The sequence below is a fragment of the Lepisosteus platostomus genome, chromosome 1 (assembly GCF_059453375.1).
Source record: "Lepisosteus platostomus isolate fLepPlt1 chromosome 1, fLepPlt1.hap1, whole genome shotgun sequence".
Classification (NCBI taxonomy): Eukaryota; Metazoa; Chordata; class Actinopteri; order Semionotiformes; family Lepisosteidae; genus Lepisosteus; species Lepisosteus platostomus.
Window position 1 is genome coordinate 62,259,302 of NC_142611.1, and position 27,971 is coordinate 62,287,272.

The 27,971-nt window shown below is 52.1% G+C and overlaps 1 protein-coding gene across 1 annotated transcript in view; it reads left to right on the top strand.

Annotated features, from left to right (window-relative positions):
• kmt2d (lysine (K)-specific methyltransferase 2D) overlaps window positions 1-27,971 on the top strand; it is a 62,378-nt gene that overhangs the window by 23,981 nt on the left and 10,426 nt on the right. The window contains exons 21-46 of the mRNA XM_088633380.1: window positions 1,245-1,433; window positions 1,555-1,677; window positions 1,996-2,126; window positions 2,455-2,653; window positions 3,386-3,472; window positions 5,220-5,324; window positions 5,479-5,658; window positions 6,187-6,271; window positions 7,060-7,292; window positions 9,833-9,906; window positions 10,121-10,171; window positions 11,083-12,771; window positions 12,890-13,060; window positions 13,279-13,412; window positions 13,547-15,591; window positions 15,824-15,947; window positions 17,022-17,109; window positions 18,127-18,193; window positions 18,744-18,976; window positions 19,715-23,221; window positions 23,687-23,833; window positions 25,033-25,197; window positions 25,688-25,844; window positions 26,452-26,533; window positions 26,799-26,974; window positions 27,393-27,517. Coding sequence (XP_088489506.1) covers window positions 1,245-1,433; window positions 1,555-1,677; window positions 1,996-2,126; window positions 2,455-2,653; window positions 3,386-3,472; window positions 5,220-5,324; window positions 5,479-5,658; window positions 6,187-6,271; window positions 7,060-7,292; window positions 9,833-9,906; window positions 10,121-10,171; window positions 11,083-12,771; window positions 12,890-13,060; window positions 13,279-13,412; window positions 13,547-15,591; window positions 15,824-15,947; window positions 17,022-17,109; window positions 18,127-18,193; window positions 18,744-18,976; window positions 19,715-23,221; window positions 23,687-23,833; window positions 25,033-25,197; window positions 25,688-25,844; window positions 26,452-26,533; window positions 26,799-26,974; window positions 27,393-27,517 — 10,367 coding nt within the window. The remainder of the gene's footprint in view (window positions 1-1,244; window positions 1,434-1,554; window positions 1,678-1,995; window positions 2,127-2,454; window positions 2,654-3,385; window positions 3,473-5,219; window positions 5,325-5,478; window positions 5,659-6,186; window positions 6,272-7,059; window positions 7,293-9,832; window positions 9,907-10,120; window positions 10,172-11,082; window positions 12,772-12,889; window positions 13,061-13,278; window positions 13,413-13,546; window positions 15,592-15,823; window positions 15,948-17,021; window positions 17,110-18,126; window positions 18,194-18,743; window positions 18,977-19,714; window positions 23,222-23,686; window positions 23,834-25,032; window positions 25,198-25,687; window positions 25,845-26,451; window positions 26,534-26,798; window positions 26,975-27,392; window positions 27,518-27,971) is intronic.

Below are 27,971 nucleotides of genomic sequence, written 5' to 3' on the forward strand. Positions count from 1 at the left end.
CAGCCTTAATCAACACGTCAGATTTTGACTTTGGTCGTGAAGAACTTGTGGCGCTTGTTTCCAGATACGCAGAGTTCTTTAACAATTCGGATGAGGTTTATAAGAAAGCTATGGATCTATACCGTGACTTCAGGTGTGTGACTGCAGAAAAGGTGAAATGTGGTTTGATGGAGACTTGCCATGTTCGTCATTCAATGCAAATTGAACCACGTCAATTCAGTGACCTGGCACTTCTGGGTAGCAGCGCCACCTTTCTTGCATCAAGCGCAGATTGCAAACAGGGATTCAGTCTGATGAACATTATAAAACCAGCTGGAAGAGTTACATTTAGACATGCTCATGAGAATTAAATCATACCAAAACAATGGACATTAACATTAATTAAAGAATATTAATCTCGACAAGGTGTACACGCGATGGTTGTCATTGAAAGACGCCAGAAATGATAACTGAACAATATGGTTGTGTACAACACGAGTTAGATTTGAACTTCAGTTGGTAGGATAGAAGTGAAGACTATAATTTTCAGTGACATACTGACTTGCTATTTTTTATAGTGATGACTGGACTGTTTAACTTAAAGATACGCAATGCATGATTTGCATTACAGTTGCAGTGTTGTGAGTAAAAAAGTCAGTGGTAAAACTTTGCAGTACTGTGCTCAATACTCAGTACATAAGTAAGCAGTATGTTGCAATTGACATCAATCACCTGTTGAACAAAGATCAAATGAAATATCAAAAAATAAACATTTGCACATCGTACATGAAATCTTTAAGAACTTCATAAGTTTATCATTCGGGAGGTGCGGTTCATGGTTAATGACATTACTGAACAGCAAACAATCAATCAAAAATTCAGATAATGTGGCTAAACAAATAGGCCTTCATGGGAGTCGTTAAATAACATGCTTTTACAATAATCGGTCAACTCGGTAGTACTTGAAAACTTCTCCTAAAACTATGGATTGTAGGTACTTCCTTTAGTATAGCTGGCAAACTATTGCAGACTTTCACAAAGTCGGCAACAGCAGTACATGTCATTATGCCCCTTGGGCCTTGCCTTTGGTCTTTTTCGGCCGATCACCGAGTTCTCACATTTGCACCGTTTGAAGCCCTGTGCATCCCACACTACAGCTTTTTTACGCTGCTCAGGTTAAGTCATGCGCTCGGCAGGAAACACAATCAGAGGGAACATAGCTGGCCACCCCCCCGTCTCAGCCCTTTGTCTCTCGGTGCCTGCAGGGGCCGGGGAATCCATGGACTGCGAGCCCAAGCTGGAGCACCCGGGGAGCCCTGACCGCGAGGGGGGGCCCGAGAGAGAGACGGGCCCTGAGGGGTGCGCCGACGGCTGTGCAGAGGGAGAGGGGATGAAGGGAGGAGTGGAGGAGACGGAAGAGGGAAAGAAGAGAAAAAGGAAACCTTACAGACCAGGTAGGAGCCGTGCTCCAGTCTCTGACTGTCCCTGTCGTCGCACACCGGGGTGCAGGGCTGTTTCTCCATGGCTTTGGTTAATTTCCAATACTCTGTAATGCCCGTCTCCTCTGTTCCCCAGGCATCGGCGGCTTCATGGTGCGCCAGAGGAAGTCCCACACGCGCATGAAGAAGGGACTGGTGCTTCCGCTGGCTGGAGAGACCACCGCTGATGGGCCGATCACAGAGAAAACGGCCGACGAAGGCAAGTACCAGCCGTTTCTACCCTGCCGACAGCCCCACTGTCCAACCCTTTGAGGGTCCGGGTTCCCCACACAGCCTCCACTTGTGTGCTCCTTCGCCAGATTGCTTCTGGACGGTCGTCCCTCATGTCATCTATTTCCCACATGCCTGTTGTGTGTAGTTACATCCTGCTGATCTTTGACCTAGTTAGGATGGTAATACCTGGAAAGACCTTGAAGTCAAGCAAGCTCTGGGGGTTGGCCTTGTTTCCTTGCCTGTGCCTGGTTTCCCCTGGTGGCCCAGATGAGGGTCAGTGACTGTCTGTGCTCTCTGTGTGCAGCATGCCCCCCTGATACCCCAGTGGATGGCCCTCCGGACTTGAAGGCAGCGGAGCCCGAGGGAGAGCAGGCGAAGAAGCGCAGGGGCAGGAAGAAGAGCAAGCTGGAGGACATGTTCCCTGCGTATCTACAGGTACATGCCCCACCACAGCGGGGTGTCCTTTTTCTCCTGGCCCCGCCTGCTGGGGGAGCACACTGCAGCCGCTGCCGTACCCTGATGCGGGACTTGGGTACCATCTCCGGTGGGACAGTGGAATGCAGGAAGTGCTCAACCTTGTTTTTCAGTCAGCCAATGCACCTGGGGTTTTCGGCTTGACATACTAGTATTTCATTTTCAGATTTTTCTGTAGTAGTGACGGTGATGCATACTCTCAAGGGGCTATTCCCCATCGTCACATCGCTGTTCAGGGGCACCTCTTGACCTTGGTAACACTCTCCTCTTCTCCTTGCCTGCTGTGCAGGAGGCCTTTTTCGGGAAGATGCTGCTGGATTTGAGTCGAAAAGCCATCCTGCCTACGGCTGGGCAGAGGGAAGGAAGCGGTGCCCAGCGGGCGTCCCAGGCTCCCCTCAAACAGCTGCCTCCTTCCCAGGACCCCACAGCACTCTCGGCTGCCCCTTCCGCCCTGGGCCCCGGAGAGAGAGAGACCGTCCCCGAGCCAGGTGAGGAGACGAGGCACTGCTCAAACAGGACCCAGGATGAGCACCTTTCAACACCCGCTGGCACAGAAAATGCCCATCAGGCCAAGCAAGAGCTGCAGTGTCTTGACCACTTTGTCATTCTGCAGGCTGGCCTATCCTCCTGTCCTGCTCTCTGATTGAAGTAATTTGTGTGGCTCCTTTTTTCTTCTGCCAAAAAACGCAGATGACACTACAGATGTTAACTTTCTGGGAAGGGGTGCTACTGTTAGATTGTCCAGTACTTTAACAACAATGCAAGTCTTACTTGTCTTAACAGACCTATGATATAATGAAGTGGGGGGTTCAGAAAACCTATTAAAAAGTATCATTGTTGTGTATCAGAAACAGTTCTGGTTGTCAATTTAAACGCAAAGCCAGAAAAGGAGAGGAGAAGAAAAGGGGTGAATCCCGATCATATTTCCTTTGGCCAAGGAAACGTTATGTCTGTACGGTGACGTATGGCTTTCATAGTCAGCTGTGGGTCAAGAACTAGGACGTTTGGCCCTTCGTACCTGCGTCGTTAGTGAAGTTACATTCCATCCAGCCTTCTCCTGGATGCATCCGGAGTTTGTGTCTCTGTACCTGACATCCAGAGCTCTTTGCGTATAGAAGCGTTTCCTACTCTCGGACCTGCTCATTTGAGTGCTGGACCCACAGTCTCGTTTTGAGAGAGCTGCCCTGACCTGCTGGTTCTGTCTCCTTGTCCTTGTGCAGGTGAGGAGACGGAGGGAGCGAAGGAAGACTCGGAGCAGCTGAAGACGGAGGAAGGTCTGGGGTCCGAGGCTCGGGGAGATGGAGCAGGTGGGTTCTTACGCCAGGTGCTGTCACCCCTGAGGAGTGACAGCTGGACAACCCACTCTCTGTTGGTGTCCTGGGAGCTCGGAAATCTTCAGCCTGAATTTGTCCTCACTGCTCCTCTGTGTGCAGAAGTGCCTCCTTTTATCCGTTCTGCAATTTAACCACTCAGATCAACAAGAGGCACTGCTTTACCCAAGGGGAGTGGGACTCTTGAGACAAACTGCTCAGCCATGTTGCTGAAGCTGAATGAGCACCTCTGATCAGTTAACTACTAGAAAACTAAGCAAGGTATAAAGGGCCTCCTCTTGCTTGTAAACTTTATATTTTCATGGGCCTTGTTTTTACATGAGAAATTTGGCTCTATATGAATCCTTGTCAGCCAGGGAGCATTGTTAGTCCAGAAATGATCCTGTAGAAAAAAGGATTGTTTTCAGTAAAGCCCACACGAAGGCTGAAATAAGGACAACTTACAGTGCCCTTCAGATGTGTTCATGCTAGTGATGAAATAGGAGCAGAAAACCTCATATAACAAAATGTGACAAGCTTACAGATTGGCTAATCTTTCCTGCTGAAAAGTGGTGAGGGTCACCAGATGCCTCCTGTCCTGTGCTGTGAAGTTCTGGCTTTTCTGAAGAGGGACTTTTTGACCTGTACTCCCTCTGCCATACAGGACCCTTGCTTTCCGTTTGTGAATGACCTCCTTGAGTTTGACGTGTGCTTGATTGGATCTGAGGACCAGTCAGATATGTTTGTTGTGTGTGCAGTTAAACCGTTCCTTTGGGCATTGGGTCATTGTTGTGCTGGAAGGTCTCTTTTCAGCCAAGCTTGAGCTTCTTGGCAGAGGCAGTCAAATGTCTGCTCAGAAGCCTCTAGATCCTTTAGTCCACAACCTCCCAATAACAGACCCCCTACATTATTTCATAGTGGGTGGGAGGGTTTTCTCAACATTAATTGTGCCAACAGTATTCCTAACGACCGTGTCCAGAGAGATCATTTTTTATTTCATTGGACCGTAAGACATGGTTCCAGTTGTCCTTCGGATGTACTCTGGTGAATTCAAGTCTCCTTTTCTATGGTTTGTTCTTGGTAGATGCTTCTTCCTTGCTACCCAGCCACCTTTGTGCAGGGGATGCGGAATGGCAGTTTTTGACACTGTGCATTCTTGCAGTGTTGGTTTATGTTGACCTGCTGTTGTCTTTGGATTTACAGCTTTGTGAATCTCTTGTCTCACAGCTCCTGGAGGCCAGACAAACTTCTCCTCTTCCTCACAGGGTGGCCACCACAGTACTAGCCTTACATTTCCTATGAATGGACACTACAGTACAAAATAATTCAGTTTCAGCTTTTTGTGGATTATTTTCGAATCCACAAAATGCTAACCTTCACGGGCCAACATACAGGTCTGAGGACACTTGCTAAGCATTTTTATTGGATTTCGTTTAAAAAATGTTAAGTGGTGTGAATAAATGTGACCCTGGTGTTTTTTGGAACTACATTGACGAAAATGACTTTACTCTGTCCATTGTTGATATTGTTCTATACTATTTTTGTAGATAAGCAAGACTTAACTAGTTCTGTTACGTGTTTTTTTGTTCTCCTTCATCAATGGTTTAACTACATCTGGAGGGCACTTGAGTTTCTTCAGCCTTATTGGTGCCTTTGTCATAAATGAGTTAATTAACTGCTGTGTCACTGGTTGTCTTAACCATCATCAAATGTGTAATTGGTTTGGGGTGTCTCTCTCATGCAGCCAGTACTGGGGCAACTGGTGCCCAGCAGCCTTCTACACCCAAGGACAGCATGTCCACAACACCAGGGGGTGCTGCAGGCTCTGGCGCAGACAAGATGTCAGAAGGTAGGATTGCTATGAAATGTGTTCACCCACTAAGTTCATCTGTAGGTTTTTGCCCATTTATTGGACTTGAAGAACCGGATATTAAGCCAGGAGTTCTCCTAGAAAATGAATCAAGGCGGATCAAGGTCTTTACACCATTCTCTCTTTCATCTATTTCCAGGCCTGCCGCAGGGTGTTGAGAGTCAGGATTCGGAGCAGTTCTTCAGGAAAGTCCTGGGGGTGTCAGACGGCGCCGCGCTTGGCGGGACCCTGCAGGCACCCATGAGGCCCATGCTGGATGCAGGACAGGGGGAGCTCAATCCCGGTGCCCTGCAGCAGCGGGCATTCCTGCCAGGTGTGAATGGAGACTGAACGCTTGGGGTCTAGAGGGCAGCGCAGAGCCACTTCAGAGACAGGGAGAGCTAAATATTATTCACACCAGCTTAGGAGAGGAATGGGCGCCCTGCAAGCTGATTCCTCTGCCAAAGAGTTAAACAATTGGCAAGGGTGGGTTGTTTACACTGATAGCGGGTTAGATTGGTAGATGCTTCATGAGGTGTTGAGAGGTTTAAAAGTTCTTATGGTGAGACAAAACATCACAAGGTTATGAATCCAAAATACCAAACCGACTGCACAGAGGCGCTGTTATTGCTGGTTTGTGATGTGTCCCTGGCCAAACAGGATCAAATGCTTAGAAAGGCCAGCAGGTTTTGATCTTCGTTAAAGGCACAGAGAGGGATGAGAAGGTTCCCAGAGGGGTTTTGGGTGCGGATGTGGGAAGGGGGAGCAGGGTGTGGACTACCCTGGAGCTTCTGGTGTTTATTTGCTGTTACTGATGGGCCACTGGGCACATGGTCACCGTGTCTATGCTCTCTCCCTACAGCAGGGTCCATTTCCGGGTCTCTTCCTTCGGCTGCAATGATGGACTCCTTCCCTGCACTTTCCCAGTCTCCCTTCTTTGACAGCCGGTAAGATTTTCTCTTTTCCGAGGTGGTATTCCCTCTGCTCTTTCCAAAAACCGCTGATTTTATCCAGGTGTTAGCACACTAGACCTAGTGGCTCCTGAATCCAGTCCTGGGTACCAGAGTCTAGGTGGTCTTATGGGTGCCACTGTTGTGAAAGGCGCATGTCCACAGCCATTGCTGGTCAGGATCAAATGCTGATCAACTCTGATCCTGATAAGTGATGCTGCATTTCCATGTTACTCCATTTGGATCAGCTCCGAGTCTCCCCTGTGGGTGCGGGATCTCGCATGATTACACTATCACACTGCTGATGAGTACAACACGAAAGACGAGTGCTTTTTCCAACATGCAGTTAAATGAAGTTAAAGGGTTGTCTCCTTTTTTGATGTTGCACTCTAAAGTTTAGAACAAAGTAGGGAGGTGTTGCAGGACCATTCTGCATATTGGCGATTGCCATGGTCAGGTGCATGGGTACCTCGTGTGGCATTTGATCCTGATCGATGCCACCTCCTTGAGAGGCACACATGGTCTGATCCGCTAGAGTTCTGGATCAGAATGAAACGAGAAATGGCAGTTAAAGCCCTTGAGGATCCTGAGTTAAATTGATCTGGTTGCTTTATCCAGACCAGTTTATCCCTGGAAAACCCTCTGCTAGTGATTTTATTCTAATCTCTTTTGTCCTAAGACAGACTTCAGTGTGTCTTTCTCTCTCTGATCTGTGTGTCCACGCATCTTATATTGAATCCTTGGAGCTCTTGTTTATCATTCCCACCGCCTCTTTCTCGCTCCAGCGATCGGGCGGGCCTGTTCAGCCCAGACCAGATGGACACCGACAGCCCTTGGGCGACACCCTCCACACCCTCCACTCCGCCCACACCAACTGAGCAGGAGAGTGACGGCCTGTCGTACAACCAGCGCAGCCTCCAGCGCTGGGAGAAGGATGAGGAGCTGGGGGAGATGTCCACCATCTCGCCTGTACTGTACGCCAACCTCAACTTCCCCAGCCTCAAGCAGGAATACCCAGGTCAGTGAGTCCCATGTTACAGTGTCACCTGAGAAGGAAACCCCATAATGCATCATAAGTGATTTAAGTAGTTAGTTGAAATTCAAGTAATGTGTAGCTTTCCTGACAATTTTTGTACAAGCATTGTGTGTTCTGGAGCCCTGTTGACTATTGGTTTTTATTATGTGGAATTTTCAAATGATTAAATTTAAGTTAATGAAATTTCCCAAAACTGGAAAGACCTGTGAGGTCACTATCACAATGATGTGGAAAGGTCACAGTTTGTTAGCTATATTGGGGGATCTGAAACTGGGTGCACAGTGTTACCCCTGTGTCCAAGTCTTACTGAGGCAAGAGGATTAGTCACCGGGTTTGGCCTCCACACTCCGTTTGTCAGTAAATCTCACGGTACATCATAGACTACGGCACATTCTCTCTCAGGATTGTTGCACATGACCACAATGAACCAGTCAGCTGTCACGTGTCCTGAAAATGCATATATTTAAATATTGCGAAGTATGCAGTGCCTTGCAGAAGTATTCAGTCCCCTGCATGGTTTTTACCTCTTCTTGCTTTAAAGCTTACTGTCATGACGTGTTGGAATAGCAATATTTGTTAGATGCACAATACAGATGTGCACCACGTTTAAAGGTAGAGAAGAAAGCATACAGTTAATATGAAAGAAATGTACAAGCCATGGTTGCATCAGTATTCAAACCATTTGCTATGGTAAACCTAAATTAATTTAACAAAATGGCAATAACAAGCCACACAGTTAAGTAGCCTCTGTCTCTGTGCAATAGTTGTTTATTCTGAAATCATGAGAAAACCACATCTGTCTCCCACGAGGTTCCTTGGTCAGGTAGGGAGCAGAGATTCGCTCAGGAAGACTAAAGAGCTTTCAGGGAATGTCCTAAGGACATTGGAGCTCAAATCGGGAGAATGGGTACTATCTCAGTCTCTGAGCAGAAACTCTCCAGTCTTCATGAAAAGAAAGGTGGATCGTACCACCCAGATACTGCTAGATGAGGACGTCCCTCCAAACTGAGCTGTTGAGCATGGTGGAAGGTGGTTAAGGAAGCCGTGGAGAGACGGAGTTTGACTGAGATGGTAGAAAATGTGCATAAGTCAACAAATATCTTGGTCATGCCACAAAGCTGGGCCATTACATAAACCCAGTACAAATTCCACAGCATTTAATTGATACAGCAGGCATGTGGATAAAGGTTTTGAGGTCAGGTGGTACAAAATTTACACTTTGGGTATAACGGCAAAGCATTGTATTACAAGCACAAAACCAGCACTGCGCATTACCCAGTCGACACATCACTTCAGTCAAGCACTCTGGGAGCTGTGTCATACTGTGGGAGAGTGACCCCTTGACAGGGACTGGAAAGTTTTTTAGCACTGAAGAAAAATGGACAGAGGAAGGTACAGGAAATACTAGAGGAAAACCTGAACACGTCTACCTAAAGCTTTCAACTGGAGTGAAAAGGCTAGCTTTCGGTAAGATAATGATCCAAAGCACAAGGCTGGATCTATATAGTGGCTTGAGAATAGGAAAGTGAAAGTCCCCGGGTGGCCCAGTCGAATTCTGGGCTTGAATTCTATTGAGAATTTGTAGAAAGACTTAAAAATGACTTGCCCTCCAGTGATTCCCAAGCACCTTTAGAGAGCTTGAGCAAATCTACCAAGGAGAAAGGGCAAAAGCTGTACTACGGTGGTGTCCAGGGTTAGTGTCCTAAGACACCTGGGCTTTAATGGCTGCCAAATAGAGTTCCCTGGGCTTAATACCTGTACAATCAACATTTCATTTGCTTCTATTAGTTTTTGCTAATTTACTGCACTTTCTCTTAACCTTAGAAGTCTTCAGTTTAAGCGCTCAGGTTTTGAATGAAATAATAAGGTTATAAAAAGTCTGTGTAATTTCACAAAATGGGATATCATGGGAAGGACTGAATACTTTTTCAAGTCACTATCTGCTTTGGAATGTTCTAGGCCAGTGAAAACATGGAGAAATGGTGAACCATGGAAATCCTAGTGCACAGCTGATTGTTTGCATGATTGTATCGGCCATATCCAAGCTTTGACCTGTTTCTGGTCAAATGACAAAATTGGCTTCCTGCTACAATAAAGACTGTAGGTGAGGTCATGATGACTAGGGAACACTTTTCTAATGAATGTTATCTAGCTAACATAGACATACAGAGCTCACATAAGGTCATGATTATTACAAAGCCCTGGAAGCCATGTTTGCTCTAAAAATCCTCATTGTTATTCTGTAGTGTTCTGTGGTGTTTTCTGAAAAATGAGTTTGCTCATGACCTTTCAAAAATGTTTTAATGTGTTTAAAAACCTTCGTATAAATTATTTTAACAGAATGCACATTGGATCATAGTTATTCTGGAATGCATATGGGGAATGTGATCTCTGACATTTCCTGAGGGTAGAATTGTCAAATCTGACCCCCGTCATGGCTGTTGGTTGCAGTTAGTATTGATATATTGTATTTTGTTGTTTTTTAAAGGAAATAATCAAACTTCTGCTCACTCTTGTCACAGACTGGTCAAGTCGGTGTAAACAAATTATGAAGATCTGGAGGAAAGTTTCTGCAGCAGATAAGGTTCCCTACTTGGTGAGTGTGCTGTCACAGAGAACTGGCCGGTATTGTATCATGATCACAGAGTGACTGAGTGAGACTGGCAGTGACACTGTTCTAGCAGTATCACAACATGATTGCTGGGTGAGATGCTAACCCTTTGGAGTGCTTGAAGAAAATGCTCAGAATGTTTTACTTTGATATTCTGAATAAAGCAGGCAAATGTAATATGCCTTTTTTCTTTATTTAGCAAAAGGCCAAAGACAACAGAGCTGCACAGCGCATAAACAAGGCACAGAAGGTAAGTACCTTGCAGCAAGGGGAGCTCTTTATAGAAACGCAGAACTCGTCAACTATCGGCTGAATGAGCGCAGCCTGTTCTGGACAGACAGGCGTCAAAGTCTCGTGAATGAATTTTCAGCAATGTGGAACTCATTGGTCTTGGACAGATAGAGCTGAGTGTGAAGTGTCTACCACTTGCTGGCTTTTGTATTGGGATCATCCACCTACCCTGATTAAATGAAGAATCTCTGTTGGAGATGGAGGTGATGCATGACCCATCTAGGAAAGTGGTCTTCTCGCACTCTGTACACTTGTACTTCAGTCTTGAGAGAGGGAAGGACAGAGCAGAAAATGAGTATGATCCTGCACACAGTTCAGAGATCTTAAATGCCCACTGGCCAAAATATTGGGACCTCCTGTGTTCTGTAGAACAGCCTCTTCCAGTAGGGGGCAGTTTGTGTTAGTGTGCCTGGAGGAGCAGGAGATCGACTCCCATCACTTTTCCTGGCCAGAACAATCCCCAAACCTCACTCCTGCTGGAAACCAGTGGACCTGTCCAGTTCAGTTCCCACACACCATCATCCTCATCCCAACCTCAGCTGAAGGCTGTCCTGCTGCAGGAATTGGATGGGTTTGGGCTTTGGAAACTTCAGATCCTTATAGACTCCATCTGGCTAACCTTTTATGCTCTTGCAGATTGTGCCAAATTGAAACAGTAAAACTAGATCTGCTCTGCCATGCCAGGCTCTACAAGGTTAATTCACTGTGTAAATTGTTGTTAGATGGTTGTTAGGGCCTTATAGTTTTTAGAGGAATGTAATTGATTATTGGGGTGTTGGTTGAAGAGTCTGGTTTCAGGAGAGCAGAGCTCAGTTGGTATTGTTTGGCTAATGGATGTTCCCGGTTCCTCTACCCCATTCTCCCCAACAGCAGGCAGAGAGCCAGGTCTGTCGCCCGGTGAAGATGGAGGGGCGCAAAGGGGAGCGTCCCAACCTCCACCTCCAAATCCCGCCTCCCCCATCGGCCTCTCTGTCCACGCCGTCCCAGCCCAGCTCTGCAGAGAGCCCCTTCCCATTTCCCCCGGATCCTGGCTCGGCTTTCTTCCCTGCTGAGGGGCCCCTCAAGACGCCGAGCTCTGGCGACTCCCGGGGCGATCCTTTTGCCAAACTGCCCCACCAGTCTCCCCACCCCCACCCTTACAGCAGCCCCTCTACCCCCTACTCCCAGCCTGCCTCCAGTCCCCTGCAGGTGGCCCCCTCTTCCGGGTTCCCTCCTGCTGGTCCTCAGGGAGCCCCCCAGGTCCGGCCTCCCAGCCTGGGCTCTCTTGACCCGCAGATGGGGACCCCTGGCACCCCTCGCAGGCCCCAGCCCACAGACCCCTTCCTGAGACCCCAGCAACAGTTACAGCAAACTCCCCAGGAGCCCCTAGCTCCTCCAGAGAGCCCCAGGTCCAGACCAGGTGGTCCTGGAGATTCCCCTCTAATGTCTCCCCCTCCTGCTCACTTTGGGGACCCCTTCAGAAACCAACAGGCACCACTGCGGCAGGAGTTCGGGGGAACCCCCTCCCGCTCCCCCTCAGCATCCTCATCTTCCCCAGCTGGGCTCGGGCTGCAGCGGCCTGACTTAATTGGTGTTCCCTCGCCCCACTCTTCGTCCGCGGGGCGCCAGGATTTTGGGACCGGCTCCCCTGCAGCCATGGGGTTCCCTGAATCAGGGGAGGGAAAGGGTGGGACCGGACTGTTCAAAGCCCCCCTGACACCCCGAGCTCACCAGGGGGAAGCTGCAAACCCTCCTCAAGGCTGTTTTCCCACCGGCGCCCCTGTGCACCCCAGCGCGTCACCTAACCATCCGTCTGAGAGCTACCGCCGGTCCCCCTCCACCCCCTTCTCGGACCCCTACGCCCAGCCGCCCCTCACCCCCCGACCCCAGTCGGGGGACGGTTGCTCCCCGGTGCCCCAGAGGCCCCCCCTGCCCCTGCAGGAGCCCTACGCCCGCGTGCCAGCCAGCCCCCAGTCCCACAGCAGCAGCTCCCAGTCCCCGCTCACGCCGGGTGCCCTCTCCAACGATGCCTTCTCGGTCCACTCCCCCGCTACGCCCCGCTTCCAGTCCCCCGACCCGTACTCGCGGCCGCCCTCCCGACCCCAGTCCCGTGACCCTTTCGCCCCTTTGCACAAGCCCCCCCGCCCGCCATCCGCTACGGCCGAGGGCAACGCGGGCTACAGGGGCTCCCCCCACCTTAGTCAGCCTCCCCCTCCCCAGGCCGTGGGGGACCCCCTGTCCGGCAAGCCCCCTGGCCCGCCCGCCTTCAGCCGCAGCCCGAACATGGGCGTGTTCCCTGCCTCCCAGTCCCAGCAGCGGATGCCATTCGGCGACGCTGTCCCGCCCCAGCCCCACCCACAGGCCCTGAACGCCAGCGGCTTCCCCTCCCGGCTGCAGCCTGGCCCCGGCACCCCCGAGACCTTCACCCCGCGGCCCCCGGAGGCCCCCATGTGTCGACCGCCAGAGAGGAGGGACGATGCCCCGGCCGTGTCCAACCCCCAAGAGCTGTCCGACCTCTCGCTGGGCCAGGACCCGTCGCTCGTCGGCCTCAGCCAGTCCGAGCTGGAGAAGCACAGACAGGTAAAGGAGCGCGCCGGGCCTCCCCTCGCGGAGAGCAGGCGGGGTGTAAGCTGGCGGTTGACCCCCCCCCCCCGCCCGTCTGGCTGACTAACCTGACCTGTGCGCTTCGGCCCTGCAGAGACAACGACTGAGGGAGCTGCTGATTCGCCAGCAGATGCAGAGACACTCCCTGCGGCAGGAGAAGGAGGCAGCAGCTGCCAGCAATGGCGCCACCAGCTGGACGGGGGACGCAACCGTCTACCAACCAGACAAGACTCAGAGAGCCCCTCCCCCGTACCCCTCCATCCAGGTACTGAGCTGTCTGCAGCAGGAAGCCACGTTGGTGTGTGAAGGCAGAATAAATGAACGTGTCGTGTCTGAAATGAGCTCGTGCTGCTTTCAGAAGCTGAATGTGATCTTGGCAGTATTCGCTTTGCTGACACACTGGGCGATGCCATAAAGCCTTCGGGTATGAACACAACCTGCGTGTTCGCAGCAGTTCTCATCTTGTCTCTGACTCCCTTCAAGGAGAGAACCGCGGTGACCGGTGGAGTATCGGCCATGACGGGGAAGCTTGCACCCCCCCTGGGGTCGCTGGATGACAAGATGAGCCGGCCCCCACCTCCCGGGACCCCCGCCATGCTGGACCCCAGCGCCCTCAGGTGCGTGTTAGTTAACACTTTTGCTTTCCGCAGAACCGGTGACTGCAGGGTGTTTTAAAAACCGGACCACAGCCTGGTCACCGGCTCCCCGCAGGGAGCAGTCATTCATTTTTATTTCTCTTGATCTTTCACAGGCAACCGGTGCCCAGCACCTCCCAGGGCTTCTACCCTCGAAGCCCCTTCCCGGCTCAGTGGCAAGGCCAGGCTGGGGGGCTCAGGCGCTTCCCCCAGCCATCCAGCTTGGAGACGGGGGCCCCCAGACACCCCGTCAACATCCCCGTGAGCGGCATCCAGGGCCTGCCCAACCCGCGGGCGCTGGCGCCAGGCCCAGGCGGGGAGCCCATGCAGGGATCCCACATTCCCGTGGCCCAGCAGTTCATAGAGCTGCGACACAATGCCCAGAGACTGCCCCTGGGGACCCAGTTTGTGCCACGGGGTACCCCTCCCCAACCTCGGCCACGCCTCTACGGACCACCGCAGGAGCTGGGCACCCCTTTCGCCCAGCCCACTTTGCCCCCTCCCCCGCCTCCTTCTCTAGTCCCACCAGCAGAGGGAGTCAGAGAGTCCAGGCTGGGCCTGCAGCCTGGGGCCCTCTCCCTAATGCTGCCCCAGCAGAGCACCGTGCCTTCACCCCAGCCCCAGCAGCAAGCTCAAATACCTAACCAGCCTAGCGGCCCCAGCCCCCACCCGCACACCCACACTCAGCCTGAGCTCCCACCAACAGAGGCAGGGGGGGTCCCTCAGGTGACCCCCTCCAACCCAGCTGTGCCCAGGCCCTGCCGCCTGGACCTCCCGGAGCCTGACTTGGACGATGCCTTTGTCTCCAAAGGCCTGGGGGGCACGGGAGGAGAAGGGGGTGAGGATGATGTGGATGACCTGGCCACTTTGGACCTGGACCCTGACAAGGGTGACGACGACCTGGGGAACCTGGACAGCCTGGAGACCACCGATCCGCACCTTGATGATCTGCTGAAGTGTGATGAGTTCGACCTGCTGGCCTACACGGACCCTGAGCTGGACCAGGGTGACCCCAAGGATGCCTTTTCAGACCAGCTGCGCCTGGTGGAGGCCGAGAGTGAGGTGCCGGGGCCTTCCTTGTCAGCCACTACCCCAGATGTCAAAGTGGAGCCAAAACCAGGTCCGATATTACCGGGTCAGGATCCTCTAATGGGATCCGCTGCCTCGGCTCCCTCTCTGCCCACCCCCTCTGCAGCCCCTCTACCCTCTGCGTCGCTGGACCCGTCTTCGTTACAGGAAAGCAGTCCTTCAGACCAGCCCCAGCTGCCTGTACTCAAGCTGGAGGACGGGGGGCTGCCGGCTGGGCTGGGGTCCAATACTGGCTCCCAGACACCCACCTGCAGCTACGAGGGGAAGCCCCAACAGCAGCAACAACCTGCAGTACCCCCTGTAGTGAAAGATGAAGTAGGAGAGGCGGTGTCCAGGCTTCTTGGAGGTAGCACTCCAGCAGCCAAGCCCTCAAACGGCATTTCCCCGCATACAGTGGCCACCGCTGCTTCTCTCAGCTCTGTTCGGTTAGGAGGGGTGTCTTACTCTCTCCCGGGGCAGGTTGACCCGCTCTCCTTCACCTCAGCAACCCCCTTGCCTCATGCCGACCTGGATGAGGACCCCCTGGGCTTGCCGGATGGTGGGGGGCAGCACTCGCCTGCTGTGGATCTGGACAAAGTTGAAAGCTCTTTGGAGGCCAGTGAGCTCCCCCTGCTGATACAGGACCTGCTGGAGCACGAGAAGAAAGAGCTCCAGAAACAGCAACAGCAACAGCAGCAGCTCAACTCCCTCCACCAGGGGGCCATGAACACACACATGCACAGCATACCGCAGCAGCAGCAGCCACAGCCCCCCCAGGCCCAGCCACAGGTCCTACTCCAGTCACAGCACCACCGCACTCCTCCGCATGGTCTGATGGGACAGCAGTTTCAGCCGGGCATGATGCCCAGGCCGCCACACATCATGTCTCCCCAACAGCAGCAGCAGCAGCAACAGCAAAGGCTCCTGGGAGCTGCCATGCCCCCTCCATCACATGTCGCCATGGCCCAGTCACAAGGCCTGATGGGAGCCGGCCAACCAGGAGGGCACCCCCATGCGGTCAATCCGCAGCAGCAGCAGCAACCGCAGATGGTCAAGCAGCCACAGCTGGCCAACAACTTCTTCCCAGACACAGGTAGAGGGGGATCTTCTGTTTGTTTCTGTTAATTCTTGTCTTAATTGCATGTGTCTTCATGCTCTCTGAAGTAAAGTTACACGTTTTGAGGCACGGGTTGAGTAGAAGAGCTGCAGTGTCTGTCTCTGGCAACAGAAATGCTGTTGCATTCCAAGGGGGAGTCTCCTGGGGTAATGTGTTGTCTGACTTTGCCAAGCCAATGAGTCACTGGTGGTGTTGAACACCTCTGCAGATCTGGACAAGTTTGCTGCAGATGACATCATGGACCCCATCGCCAAGGCAAAGATGGTGGCTCTGAAGGGCATCAAGAGGGTTATGGCACAAGGCAACATTGCCATGGCGCCAGGCATCAACAGGTAGGTTACTGCTTTTCCTGCCTTCTGTCTCACCTTTCTCACTGAGAAACATCACTTTTGCTATCTTGTCCCCTGTATTGGGAGGGCAACAAGGTTAATTCCTGGCCTTAAGGGAGTGTCTCTCATGAACACAAAAATCATTTTCATCTTGGACGAAAACCAGGAGTGAAGGGGCCCAATTCAAGCCTTCATGATGGTTCAAGACACTGAGAAGGCCAGCCCAGTGGCCTTCATACTCAACAGTGCACACAAGTGGAAACTAAGGGTGGAGCATTTAGGGTTCTTTGGAACAAGTTACCCAGCCATGCTGACATCAGTATCAATGTCTTTCACAGCCCAGCTGGATGAGATCTTTGGATTATGTATTGCTGCCACCTAAATGAGCTGGTATAATGGGCAGAATGATCTCGTTTCCGACCTCTTAGTTTCTACCTCTGCATGTTGTGTTATAGATCGATTCTCTCTGCCATTTGTTCAAAAGTATCAAATCCCGGGATCTCCAGCCTGGCCAGAGAACTAAAGGATACTGAGGCTTTGTCCTTCTTAACGTGAGCCACTTACCAGCTGAATTATTCCAGGCAGTTGGACCTTGAGCCTTCTTGGGTCTTGATTTGGCAATACCAGTAAAATCCATCGTGGAATCCTTTAGTCTCACTTCCGTCTTTGTGATGGGAAGCAGAGTGGGAGAAAATATGAATCCACTGTTAAAGTGTTGGTTGTCTCTGTGTGATGCGTGCGTAATATGGTCATGCGTCCCTTTTGGTGATTTAATTATGGTCATGTCAGAAACAGTGTTTTTCATTAAACTTGTTTTAGGATTCCCATCATGCGCTCAGAAAGAAAAAAGATCTGTTCCATCCTGATCAAAAATAGTGATCATTCACACAGTAATGATCAAGAGATGGAAGCACCTTTGCACCCTCTTTGTCAGACCAGGAGCGCAGGCAGTAGACGTCTGATCTGTCCTGAAACACTTCCCTTCCGGGGTCTGTGCTGGGAGAAGTGCACGCTAGGTTTTCAGGGTCAGCGGTGCGGGGGTCGAGCCCCGTGGCTAATGTGTTTGTCTTCCTCCAGGCAGCAGGTGTCTCTCCTGGCTCAGAGACTGGCTGGGGCCCCGGGGGCCAGCGATCTGCAGAGCCGGCTCCCCGCCGGGCCTGTGAAGGTGAGCGTTCGATCCGTCGCTGTTCTGTATCTGCGCATTCTCTAGGTCCCGGGCTCCTACCTGTCAGCCCACAAGCACCGAAACAGAACCTGGTGCCCAGGCACAGGCCACATTCTTGATGAGCTGGAAGGCTGTCGGGATTACAGGATAGTCTGGCCCTGGGCCAGGATCTGACAGTGCGACCATGAGCAGCATGCCAGGAGGGGTATTCTACAGCCTCGGTAGCTGTAGGAGGCTCCGTCACCTGTACTCTGTATGTTGAGAGTGTCATTTATTGCAATGTCAGAAATAAGTGGAAGAGTATCCCTTCATCACTTCAGATGTCAGGAACTATCTTAGTCTATACAAAACTCAACAGGTAGGCAGTGCAGGGATTTAAACAACGAGGTGGGTGTTGCAATGCCAAAGTACTCACCCCCCCTAGGGGCAAAAGATTGGTTTGAAAGGGATCCAATAGTGATTTTACCTTTTAATATAAATGCAGTGGTATGTGAGTTCCTTCTGTTTGATTCTGGATTTCAAGACAAGTCACTTAGCAATACAACAGCCCAGCCAGGAAGACCGAGGAGCTTGTGAACCCACTGAGGTGGGTGAAGAGAGATGCTGACTGGGAAGAGATTACTGGTCTCTTTGGGTTCAGCGAAGCTAAGAGGTGCCACTCAGACACTCTCCAGCCTGCGCTGCCCTTCTAAACTGAGCACCTACTCCAGGACAGCCTGTGTGGGAGAGTGGCAAGAAAAAAGCCTTTACTGAAACTCTTCTTTACTCTCTCGCATGTCAATGATCCTGTCTAACTGGGAGAAGATGAGATGGATAGAGTTGCATCACATTTAAGAACATTATAGCACATTGCCTGCTCAGTCATCCCATTGATCAAAAGGGTAGTTTTGAAACAGCCCTGTCACGACTGTTATCAGTAGTGTGGTTTGTTGCACTAATATATATGCCAGTTTCCAGAGATGAGGAGCGTCAAGGACAGGAGACCCAGTGTAATCTCACCCTCTCTCTCTTCCACAGGAGGGGGAAGGCAGTGAGCCCACCCAGGCCAGACCCAACCCTCCCCAGTTTGTGCAGGGAATCATCAGTAAGTCTTCAGTATGCTGTTCAGTAAAGTGTCAATGTGTTCCTATATCGTATTTGTGGGAATCCCAGCTGGAGTATGTTCAATGGTCAGAATTTTAGAATCCACCCTCCCCTCCTCCACTGCATAATGTAAGTGCTTAAAAAGACGGTAATGTGTTCCAAGGCTCAGTCCTTTTGGTTGGGGTTGGGATAAGAGTGGTTGTAGTGAGCATCCTAACCACTGATCGATGCTATTCCGTTCTTCACGGGCTAAAATGAGCATTTTCTAAACTGAGGCATTCAAAGTACAACAAATGCTTTTGCGCACAATACTCATTTCTTGTGTTTTTTAATGTGCATCTAAAACCGTGTGTTTCATTGTTGGAGCAAGTAGTTGCCTTTCTCGGCACTCTATCCGTTATGCTTGGTCACAGAGAGCTTAAACACAGAGACTTTGGTACTTAATTGAAACAACTGTTCTCTTCAGTAATTCGGGTTGTTTGGGTTGAAGCTTGAAGACTCTTAGCTCTCCAGGACAGGAGTGAGTAACTCTTGTTCTCTCTCTCTCTCAGACGACGCGGAGCAGCACCAGTACGAAGAGTGGCTTCTCCACACCCAGCAGCTCCTGCAGATGCAGCTCAAGTTCCTGGAGGAGCAGATCGGCGTGCACAGGAAGTCTCGTAAAGCCCTGTGCGCCAAGCAGCGCACTGCCAAGAAGGCTGGCCGGGAGTTCCCTGAGGCTGACGCTGAGAAGCTCAAGCTGGTCACTGAGCAGCAGAGCAAGATCCAGAAACAGCTGGACCAGGTGAGACCCTTTTTCTGGTCCTGCTTCCAGTCCGGCATTGGGAGCTGTCCAGTCCCAGTCCCGGAGGGCACGGTGCATCTGCGGGCATTCTGGGATTAAAGCACTAGCACCTGAAGAGCTAGGAGAAGGGATTTAGTTATTCCAAATAACTAAAATAAGCCAAAAACCAGCTGGTTTCAGTTGTGAAGCGCCGTGCTAGAAAGCAGACCTTGTAGACACTGGTGTTCCAGGTCCTGGATTGGACATCCCTGCTACAGATGGTTGTAAATTCTTGGTTACACTCTTACATTCCTGTAGCTTTGCACATGCTTCGATGTGTGTAGTCCATAATCCTGAAGCTACACAAGCTTTGAGGCCTGCAGTCCAACCTGTTTCAGCACAGATCTGTGCAAAGCAAATCCAGTGCAGTTTGGAATAGTAGCTATGGCAGTTGACTGAGACCGTGAACCAGCAGGCTGTTTTTACCATAACTGTGTGTTCATTACACATCTGAATAGCCCAAACAAGGTACAATATACAAGCATTGGAATCACCCTTGGCAGAAATAAAGTGCTTTAATTGAACACTGTCATTTGCTTTGTATGTGTTGTGGCCATCCGCTATGGTTTCACGTCCAGGGCTGCATTCTCTGTGCACACAGACAATTCTGTGTGGCTCAAGAGCAACCTGAGAGCTTTCCAGTTAGCCTTGTGCTTTGCTGTTTACCCGGTGGCTCTTGACTGTGCTGTTGTGTTTCAGGTGCGGAAGCAGCAGAAGGAGCACACCAACCTGATGACAGAATACCGCAACAAACAGCAACAGCACCAGCAGGGCTCTGGGATCCTGGCACCTGGTCCGTCCACACAGGGGCCCCGGTTGGTCGCGAAGCTCCCTGGTCAGCTTATGGCAGGTCAGCAGGGGGCGCCCCTGTTGGGGCAGCAGCCTGTGCGTATGCCCCCTCTGGGAATGAACGTAGCTGGTCAACAAGGGCAGCCTTTCCCTGGAGGAGCTCAGACACCACACCCTGGAGCCCTGGGTGCAGCAACCCCTGTGCCCTCGGGGGGTTATTTTCCCCAAGGGGCTGGAGCCCCTGGTCCTGATGCACGGCTCCTGCAGGAAAGACAGATGCAGCTTCAGCACAGGATGCAGCTGGTCCAGAAGATGCAGCAGCAACAGCAGCAAGGCATGATGGGACAGCTACCCATGCCACAGCAAGCACAGCAGCCAGGCATTCTGGGGCAGCAGCCAGGTGGGGTAGTTGGACAGCCACAGCAGGGTATAATGGGAAACCCCATGATGGCCCAGCAGCAGCCACCTCAGCAGCAAGGCATGATGGGACCCCAGCAGCTCGTCTCAAACCAACAGGGTATGATGGGAACTCAGCAGATACCGCTGCAGAGCCAGCAAGGTCAGGTCCAGGCACCGCAGGGCATGATTGGTAACCAGCCACTGGCCCAGGCACAACAGAGTATAATGGCCGGGCAACAGATTGGTCAGACCCCAGGAATAATGGGAAACCAACAGGGAATGATGGGAAGTCAACAAGTTTTACTGCAGCAGCAGAGAGCCCAGGGCTTGATGGCACAGCAGGGCCTTCAGAGACCATTGGGGCCCCAGCAGCAGGCCCTCAGGGGGCCACAAGGACTAAGTCAGCTCACCCCACAACAACAGAATGTCCTCGCCCAGCGCATGCTGCTTTCACAGCAACAACACAACGCTGCCAAGAATCTGGCCCATTTACAGCAGCAGCAGCAAATGCATCAGCTACAGCAGCAGCATTTACAACAGCAACAGCAAAGCTTCTTGAACCAAAGCAGCCAGCAGCAAGACTCTGGAGGACAGCTCCAGCCCACTCCTTCTCAGCCAGGGTCAGCTGAGCCTCAGGGCCTCCTAGGCCCCTCACCTCCAGCCGGGGCCTCCCATGAGGGGCTACAACCACAAGGGGCCCCTGATGGTCTGCAGCCAGGTGGGCAGAGCCTTCCACTGGAGCCTCAGGGACAGAATTCCAGCCCCAAGGAGGTTGGGCTGCTGAGTCCCAGGCCGCAGCAGCAAGGACCCTCAACTCCAGTTCACATACAGCAGCCTGGCTCTGCTGGTGACCATCATGGGGCAGTACTGCAACAGCAAACCCACATCTACATGGGTCAGCAACAGTCACTACAGCAGCAGCAGCCCCCAAATCCCTCTACCACTCCAGCACCTCAGCAACAGCACAGCTACCTGGGTGGACAGCAGACAGGGATGCTCTCCCAAGCACAGCAACAGCAGCAGCTGGCTCTGCAGAGGCAGAATTCCCTGGGAGGGGAGAAGCCTGGCCTCATCACTATCAAACAGGAAGGCCAACAAATGTGTTACATGGCACAGCAGCAGCAGGGAACCATTTTGGGTCAGAAGCCTGGACCGCAACCACAAGGCATGGTGGGACAGCAGAACATGGGTGTTATGGGTCAGCAGCAAGGAATGCTGGGGCAACAGCAGGCAGTCCTAGGGCAGAATAACTCCAGCCAGCCTCAGCCTGGTATGATGGCCCACCCCACACAACAGCAGCAGCAGCAACAAGCCCTCTTGGTCCAGCAGAAGCAAGCCATGATGGGGCAGATGGCCATGGGGCAGCAGGTGGTGAGGGGTCAGCAAGGGATGATGGGCCAAAGAACAGGGGGCAGTGTGGCAACTATGGGGCAGGTCCAAGCTTCCCTGAGCCTCCAGAACTACATTGCTCAGAACCCCCAGCTGCGCCACCTTCCCCCCCAGCAGCAGATCCAAGCCATCCTTGCCCAGCGCCAGCTCCAGCAAGGGCAGATGCTGAGGCAGGCAGCAAACCAGGGACAGGTTCAATTGCAAGGGCAGCAGGGGCAGGGACAACAGGTGCCCTCTAATGACCAACGGATGCAGGGACTCATGTCACAGCAGCAGCAGTTCCACCAAGGAGCACTGGTGCAGCAAGGGGCTTCAGGTTCTCCTCAACAGCAAGGGGTTATCGGATCTCCCCAGCAGCAGCAGCCAGGAATCATGGGACAGTCTGCAGTGCCACAGCAAATGACACCCCAGGCTCAACCACAGCATGGGCTCCCTACACAACAACAGCAAGCTATGCAGCACACCATGATGACTCAACAACAGCTCCAGCAGCAGCTTCAGCAGAAAGCAGCTAGAAGTCAGACTCCTGTGCAGCAAGGCATGATGGGACAGGTAAATGTGCCCTCTCAGGGCTGTCTAATCAGGCCGATGTCTCCTCGCCAGGCTTTAGGTCACAGCTCCCCTGGGGATCCCCTCTGTGTCCAGCAGCAGAGGCATGTTGTGGCCCAAGCCATGGCCTCCCAGCCTACAGGGCTGCACCAAGCCTCACCCACACAGGCCCTGCACTACCAGCAGCTGATACAGAAACAGCAGCAGCAGCCACCACACACAGCTGCCTCCAGCCCTTTCCAGGCCCCCCAAATACCTGGGGGCTCTCCAGCCAGAGCAGTGTGCCCTGCACCCTCAGATACAGCACCCATCTCCACCTCTGTTCAACAACAGGAGGCCATCTCCAGTCCAGCAAGGGTCGCCAAGCGGGAGCCCGGCACGCTCACGCCCTCTAATCCCGGCAGTGCCAGCGCTGAAACGGAGCGAAACCTCGGGCAAAGCGACATCTTCAGCCAGGCATCTGGGACCAAGCCGGCTCAAACAGCCGATGCCAACAGACCTGTGGACCAACCAGGTCTTAAATCTGAATGTCAGCCTGCGGGAAACGCTGTCGGGGAGGATGCTGACACAAAGGAGCGACAGCCCAACGGGCCGTCGCCTCAGAAGGAGGAGCTCCAGCAGCCAGCAGGACAGGGTTCCGAGAGCCAAACACCCCAGGCCCCGACGGGCTCCGGCAGCTCCGACTCGCTCTACAGCATCACCCTTCAGAATATCAAGCAGGAGCCTGGGGAGGTGCAGTGCGACGGGGTCGGGCCCGGTGCAGAGGGCCGGACCGGCGCCATCAAGAGGGAGTCCAATGGCGAGCCAGTGGGGCTTCACCCCACCACCGCTGCCGGGTCCGGCAGCACCGTCATCCCTTCCAGCCCAGACAATCCTGCAGCCCCGCCTGGCCCTCCGGGCTCCACTGGCCCCAGGTCTGAGACGGGACAGCAGCTCCTCCAGAAGCTCCTGCGCACCAAGAACCTGCAGCTCGCCGCGCAGCGGCCCTCCGACGGCATCCACAGCGAGATCAATGGGCACATCAACAGCAAGCTGGCACTACTGGAGCAGAAGCTGCAAGCCACGCCACGCAACATGGAGGTGAGGTCAACCTCATCCCTCGTATTCCTCCCCCACACTCTCTCCACTCGTTCAGTCAGTTCAGCGAGGTTCATTGGCATGTGTTGCCCAAGCATATACAGTTAACGCATTTACTGTATTTGCATGTTAAGTTTCAGCTGTTTGTGGTCTGCATTTTTGTTTTTGTGTAGAAAAAGTGCTTATATTGCGGTAGGCAGCGACTTGCACTTCAGGGAGACCAGCTCTGGCCAGTATACCTCTGTTCTGCACAGGCCAACGAGGGTTCACATGTAAAGGACTTATATAATGCAAGGATGTTTTTTTCCCCAGTGCACCTGTTTTCTCTGAAGCGAGCGGTAATCAGGCACTGCAGGTACCTACTGTGGCTGCTATCTGGCCCTCTGCTCCCCTTGATAACCAGGTTCTTCTTCTCCGCCTGTCCACCACCCCCAATCCCCCCCCCACCCCCCCCCCCATCAAACACAGGACCTGCAGTCCATCACTAAAAAGCCCGCTGGGGCAAAGCCCAAGCGCACGCCCAAGTCGGGAGACAGGGTGGCCAACTCTCGGAAGAAGACGAAGAAGGAGGAGATGGGGAAGAGCACCGAGGCCCTGATGAAACACCTGAAACAGGTGAGCTGGAGAGTGGAGGCTGCCGGGCTCCCTCCTGTCCTCTCTCCGTTACTCTGTCGAGGAGGAGTTCTTGACCCATAATAGTCAGTGGGGCCACACTTTCTCCTGGTGGCCACAAGACCACCTCCTTTCGGCCTTTAGGGCATGTCAGGCAGGAGGGGGTGAGTGGAGGTACCCCTTTTCAGTGATCCCTGCACCTGCAGGCCCTTCGGTCTTTTAAAAACATCTTGGGTCAGACCGAGACCGTAGCAGGTACAGATCAGCCATCACCGGTCAGAACATAACAGCAGTCACAAACAGGAGGCCATTCATTGCGTAGTTGATCTGAGGATCTCCTTCAGCCCGTTTTTAATAGAAACCAGGATATAGGTTTCAGCAACATGACTGGATGGCTTGTTCCAGACTTTCTTCCTTTAGATGAAGATACGCCTCCAGTTTTTAACTTTAGCTGTTGCACAAAGTGTCCAGTTTTCTCCTCACTTGTTTCACTTGACACTGAAGAAGGGTCTGAAGGATAGACTCATCACTGTTGGTTTCAGGTAATCAGATCTGGTCCTCTCTCAGCTGTCTCTGTTCAAGACAGAGATTCAGTCTCTTCAGCCTGTCAGTATAGGACATTCCCTGAAGTCCCGGAAGGTACCTGGTTGCTCTTCTCTGAAAGTGATGTCCGATTTGGCCAAGCAAGAGCACGGCTGTTGCTGTTCTGCTCTGCTCTCTTCCGTTGCGGCCCTGTGTCTTGAATCTTTTCAGCTTAAACTGACATTCCTGGAGAGATGACAGCTCTGCAGGTTTTCTAGGTCTCTTGCAAGCCACAGAAGCTGAAGAGATGAGCAAAACTTGAATTAGTCCAATTAAGACAACTAATTTAGCTTAACTGCTAGTTGGAATGTTAGGGGATAAGGTTTATGTGGGCTGAAGTCCACAGATGCTGTTCAGTGAGCAACTAATCAAGACCTAATAGGCAGGTGTTTCGACTTCTATTCAATTCATTCGGTTAAGCAGCATCTCAGGTGGAATGATAAACTGAGGACCTGGAGGCCCTGAAGTCCTGGAGTGGCTCTGAATTCTTGGGATTAGATGGCAAAGCTCTCCTTGTCTAATGGGAAAGGAGTTGCACGTGGCCAGAGGCAGGGAGTAAGTGGTTTGCCCTCATCCCTGGAGCCTGGTATAAGCCGCTGCCTCTCTGTTCCCGACACCAGGAGCTGTCTCTGCTGCCTCTGATGGAGCCCTCCATCGCAGCCAACCTGGACCTGTTCTCCCCCTTCGGCAGCAGCCCTGCCAACGGCAAAGCCCAGCTGAAGGGCTCATTCGGGAACGCGGTCCTGGACAACATTCCCGACTACTACTCCCAGCTGCTCACCAAGGTACGGCCGCCCCGCAGTCCTGCTTCCCCGCTCCCTGGCACTGGAAATCCAGGCTTTGGGTCGAACTTTTAAAATGTCAAGAGGTTCTTTTCAAATTATCTAAAGCAGGGCTCTCTGACCCAATCATTGGAGAACAGTCTTCTGGGCTTCCACTGCAAAGAATTTCTTAATCCCGCAAAGCTTTTTTTAAAATGTCTTGTACAGCCGATTACGCAAACTTTTGCGTCATTCGAAGTACAGCTTCTCTTAAACAGGTGTTTGGGGGGGGAAATTTTTCAAAAGTAATCCATGACTCTTACCTTGTGCAACGATTATTACTTTTTACAATGAATTTTAAGAATTTACTGGGGAATTTTAATAATTCCTCAGTCTCACTGATTAGGTGTGTGTGTGTGGGGTTGTTGACCACAGCTCTGAAAGCATGTGTCATGTGCTATGAGGTCACTTCCTGTCTGGCAGAAGGTGATTCAAGTGTGTGCTCTCTCCGCAGAATAACCTGAGCAACCCGCCCACGCCCCCCTCCTCGCTGCCCCCCACGCCGCCCCCCTCAGTTCAGCACAAGCTGCTGAACGGAGTGACAGCTGTGGAGGAGCTGACCGAGGGGCAGAAGGAGCCGGATGCCCCCTCGGAGGCCGAGGAGCCCAAGGGTGAGATGCAGATGGGGTAGTCCTTCATAGGAATGTGTGGAAGTGTGCTTTGGCTGCTTGTGCGTTTCTGAAGTTAAGAACGTGACTTGCTCTTGTTCAGCCTGCATTTTTTGCCCTTTAAATTCCTTTAATAAAACTCTGGCCTTTTACAGTAGTCTGAAGTTGACTTTGACACTTGCTAAGTACGTTCGAGGTCTGCCCACATGGTGGGAGAGCTTCTCCATTTAGCATGAAAGCTGATGATTGTATCTTCTATTTGACTATTTTGTATTTAATCCTAAAATTAAAACCACCTTCAAACACTAAATTTAGTCACGGTGCAGAGGGGCGTGACTATTAGCCTCGGGGAAGTATCGGGGTGGGTTCATTTTTGCACAGTGGCCACCTGTTAAAGCACCTGCGTGTTCTGAGGAATAGTCCAGCAGGTTAAAATAAGCAGGTGACGAAACCCTTCTAGATTGAATGACGTAGTGTTTTATAACCGAGGTCTGTGCTAAAAAGGTACCAATCTAAAAAGGGCGCAAGCCTACTCCCGTGTGCGAATGTGCATTTCCAATCAGATATGGTTGTCTGGTCACTGGATTAACATGCTCCTGTGTGGCTCCAGACTCTGCTGCCGAGGAGGTGAAGAGTGTGGACCTGCTGGCTGCCCTGCCCACACCCCCCCACAACCAGAACGAGGACATCAGGTAGGCCGCCTGAGCCGAGCCCCCTCCTCTGCAGCCAGGGCAGTGCAAACCACAATTTCTCACTGCTCCACTGACTTGGTGTTCAGTTTAACGAAGGCTGATATTGTCCTCGCGAGTAAAGCACTGCTGTATGGAAGTATTCCATCTGACTGTGCCGGAAGGGCCATGTGTTCTGGTCAACTGCTTTCAGTCATGCCCTTTGGATTTCACTCCAAAAGCACAATATCAGTCTCTCTGATGTGTCCCCTGTGTGCGTACCTTGCAGGATGGAGAGTGACGAGGACAGCGACGCTCCTGACAGCATTGTCCCAGCCTCTTCACCCGAGAGCGTCCTGGGTGACGAGGCTCCACGCTTCCCCCTCCTCGGAGACGCCAGGCTAGAGGAGAGCGAGAGGGCCTTCTCCCCCGTCATTCCCATCATCCCCCGCGCCTCCATTCCCGGTACGTCAGTGGCAGCCCGGGGCCGGGAGGACAGCTTTGCTTTGCCCGTGCCAGACAGTCTGGCTCGGTCGCTGGGCTTGATCTGTCAAGGGCACAGGGGCAGTCCTGGAGGGCCGGAGTCCAGCAGGTGTTCTAGGTCTCCAAGTCACTAGAAGCTGAAGACCTTTTGAAAAGTGAAACGGGTCTAATGAACTTAATGATGACCCCAATGAGGTTGTGGAGAGAAGAGAAAAAAAGAAAACAAACTCTACCGCACTCCAGAACTGGAATTGGGCACCACTATTTCAAGAGCTCTTTGTCATTAGATTTACTGACTGATTAAATCGTACAGGTTTATGTAGTCTTTGGGGTTTTGATTTACATGTGAAGCATGCAGGATTAGAGCTTAATGCGTTTTTTTGTGCTTCCTATTCCATAGTGTTTCCAGATAAGCCGTTTGAGTTTCCAGAGCAAGGGAAGGTGGCGCCTAGGTCAAGTCTCTGGGACAAAGCAAAGGGCAGCGAAGTGTCGGTGACCTTTACCCTCTCCGCTGCCGCCGCCAAGGTACGAGCCAATGCTGAGCTGCATTCCTGCTCCCTGCTTCTTGTCCCTCTCGTGTGAAAATGAAAAGGCTAGAGGGAATCATCAACCCAAAGGCACCGCTTCAGAGAAGAACAGGCACAATGTGGTTTGGTTGCTTGGTTCATTTACCCTTTGCAGGGCCTGATGTAGATGCTTAGGAAGCAAGTTCAACAATGAAATAGGTTGAGATCACAGGTCAAAACCTGGAGGGAAATGTTTTTGAAACTGAGGCTGGGTGGTACGTTTTAACACGAAGGTTGATGGGCCATGTTGTTGAAGCCGATACCCTGGATTTTTACAAGAAAGAGAAATCATCAGATCAAGCTTGCTACTATGCAAGCGATTGAGCTGGATGGGCTGAGTGGCCTTCCTTCTGTTTTGGCACGCCAGGTCGACTGTTAGAGCTGTCACTAGAAGAAATCGTGAAACTGATCCG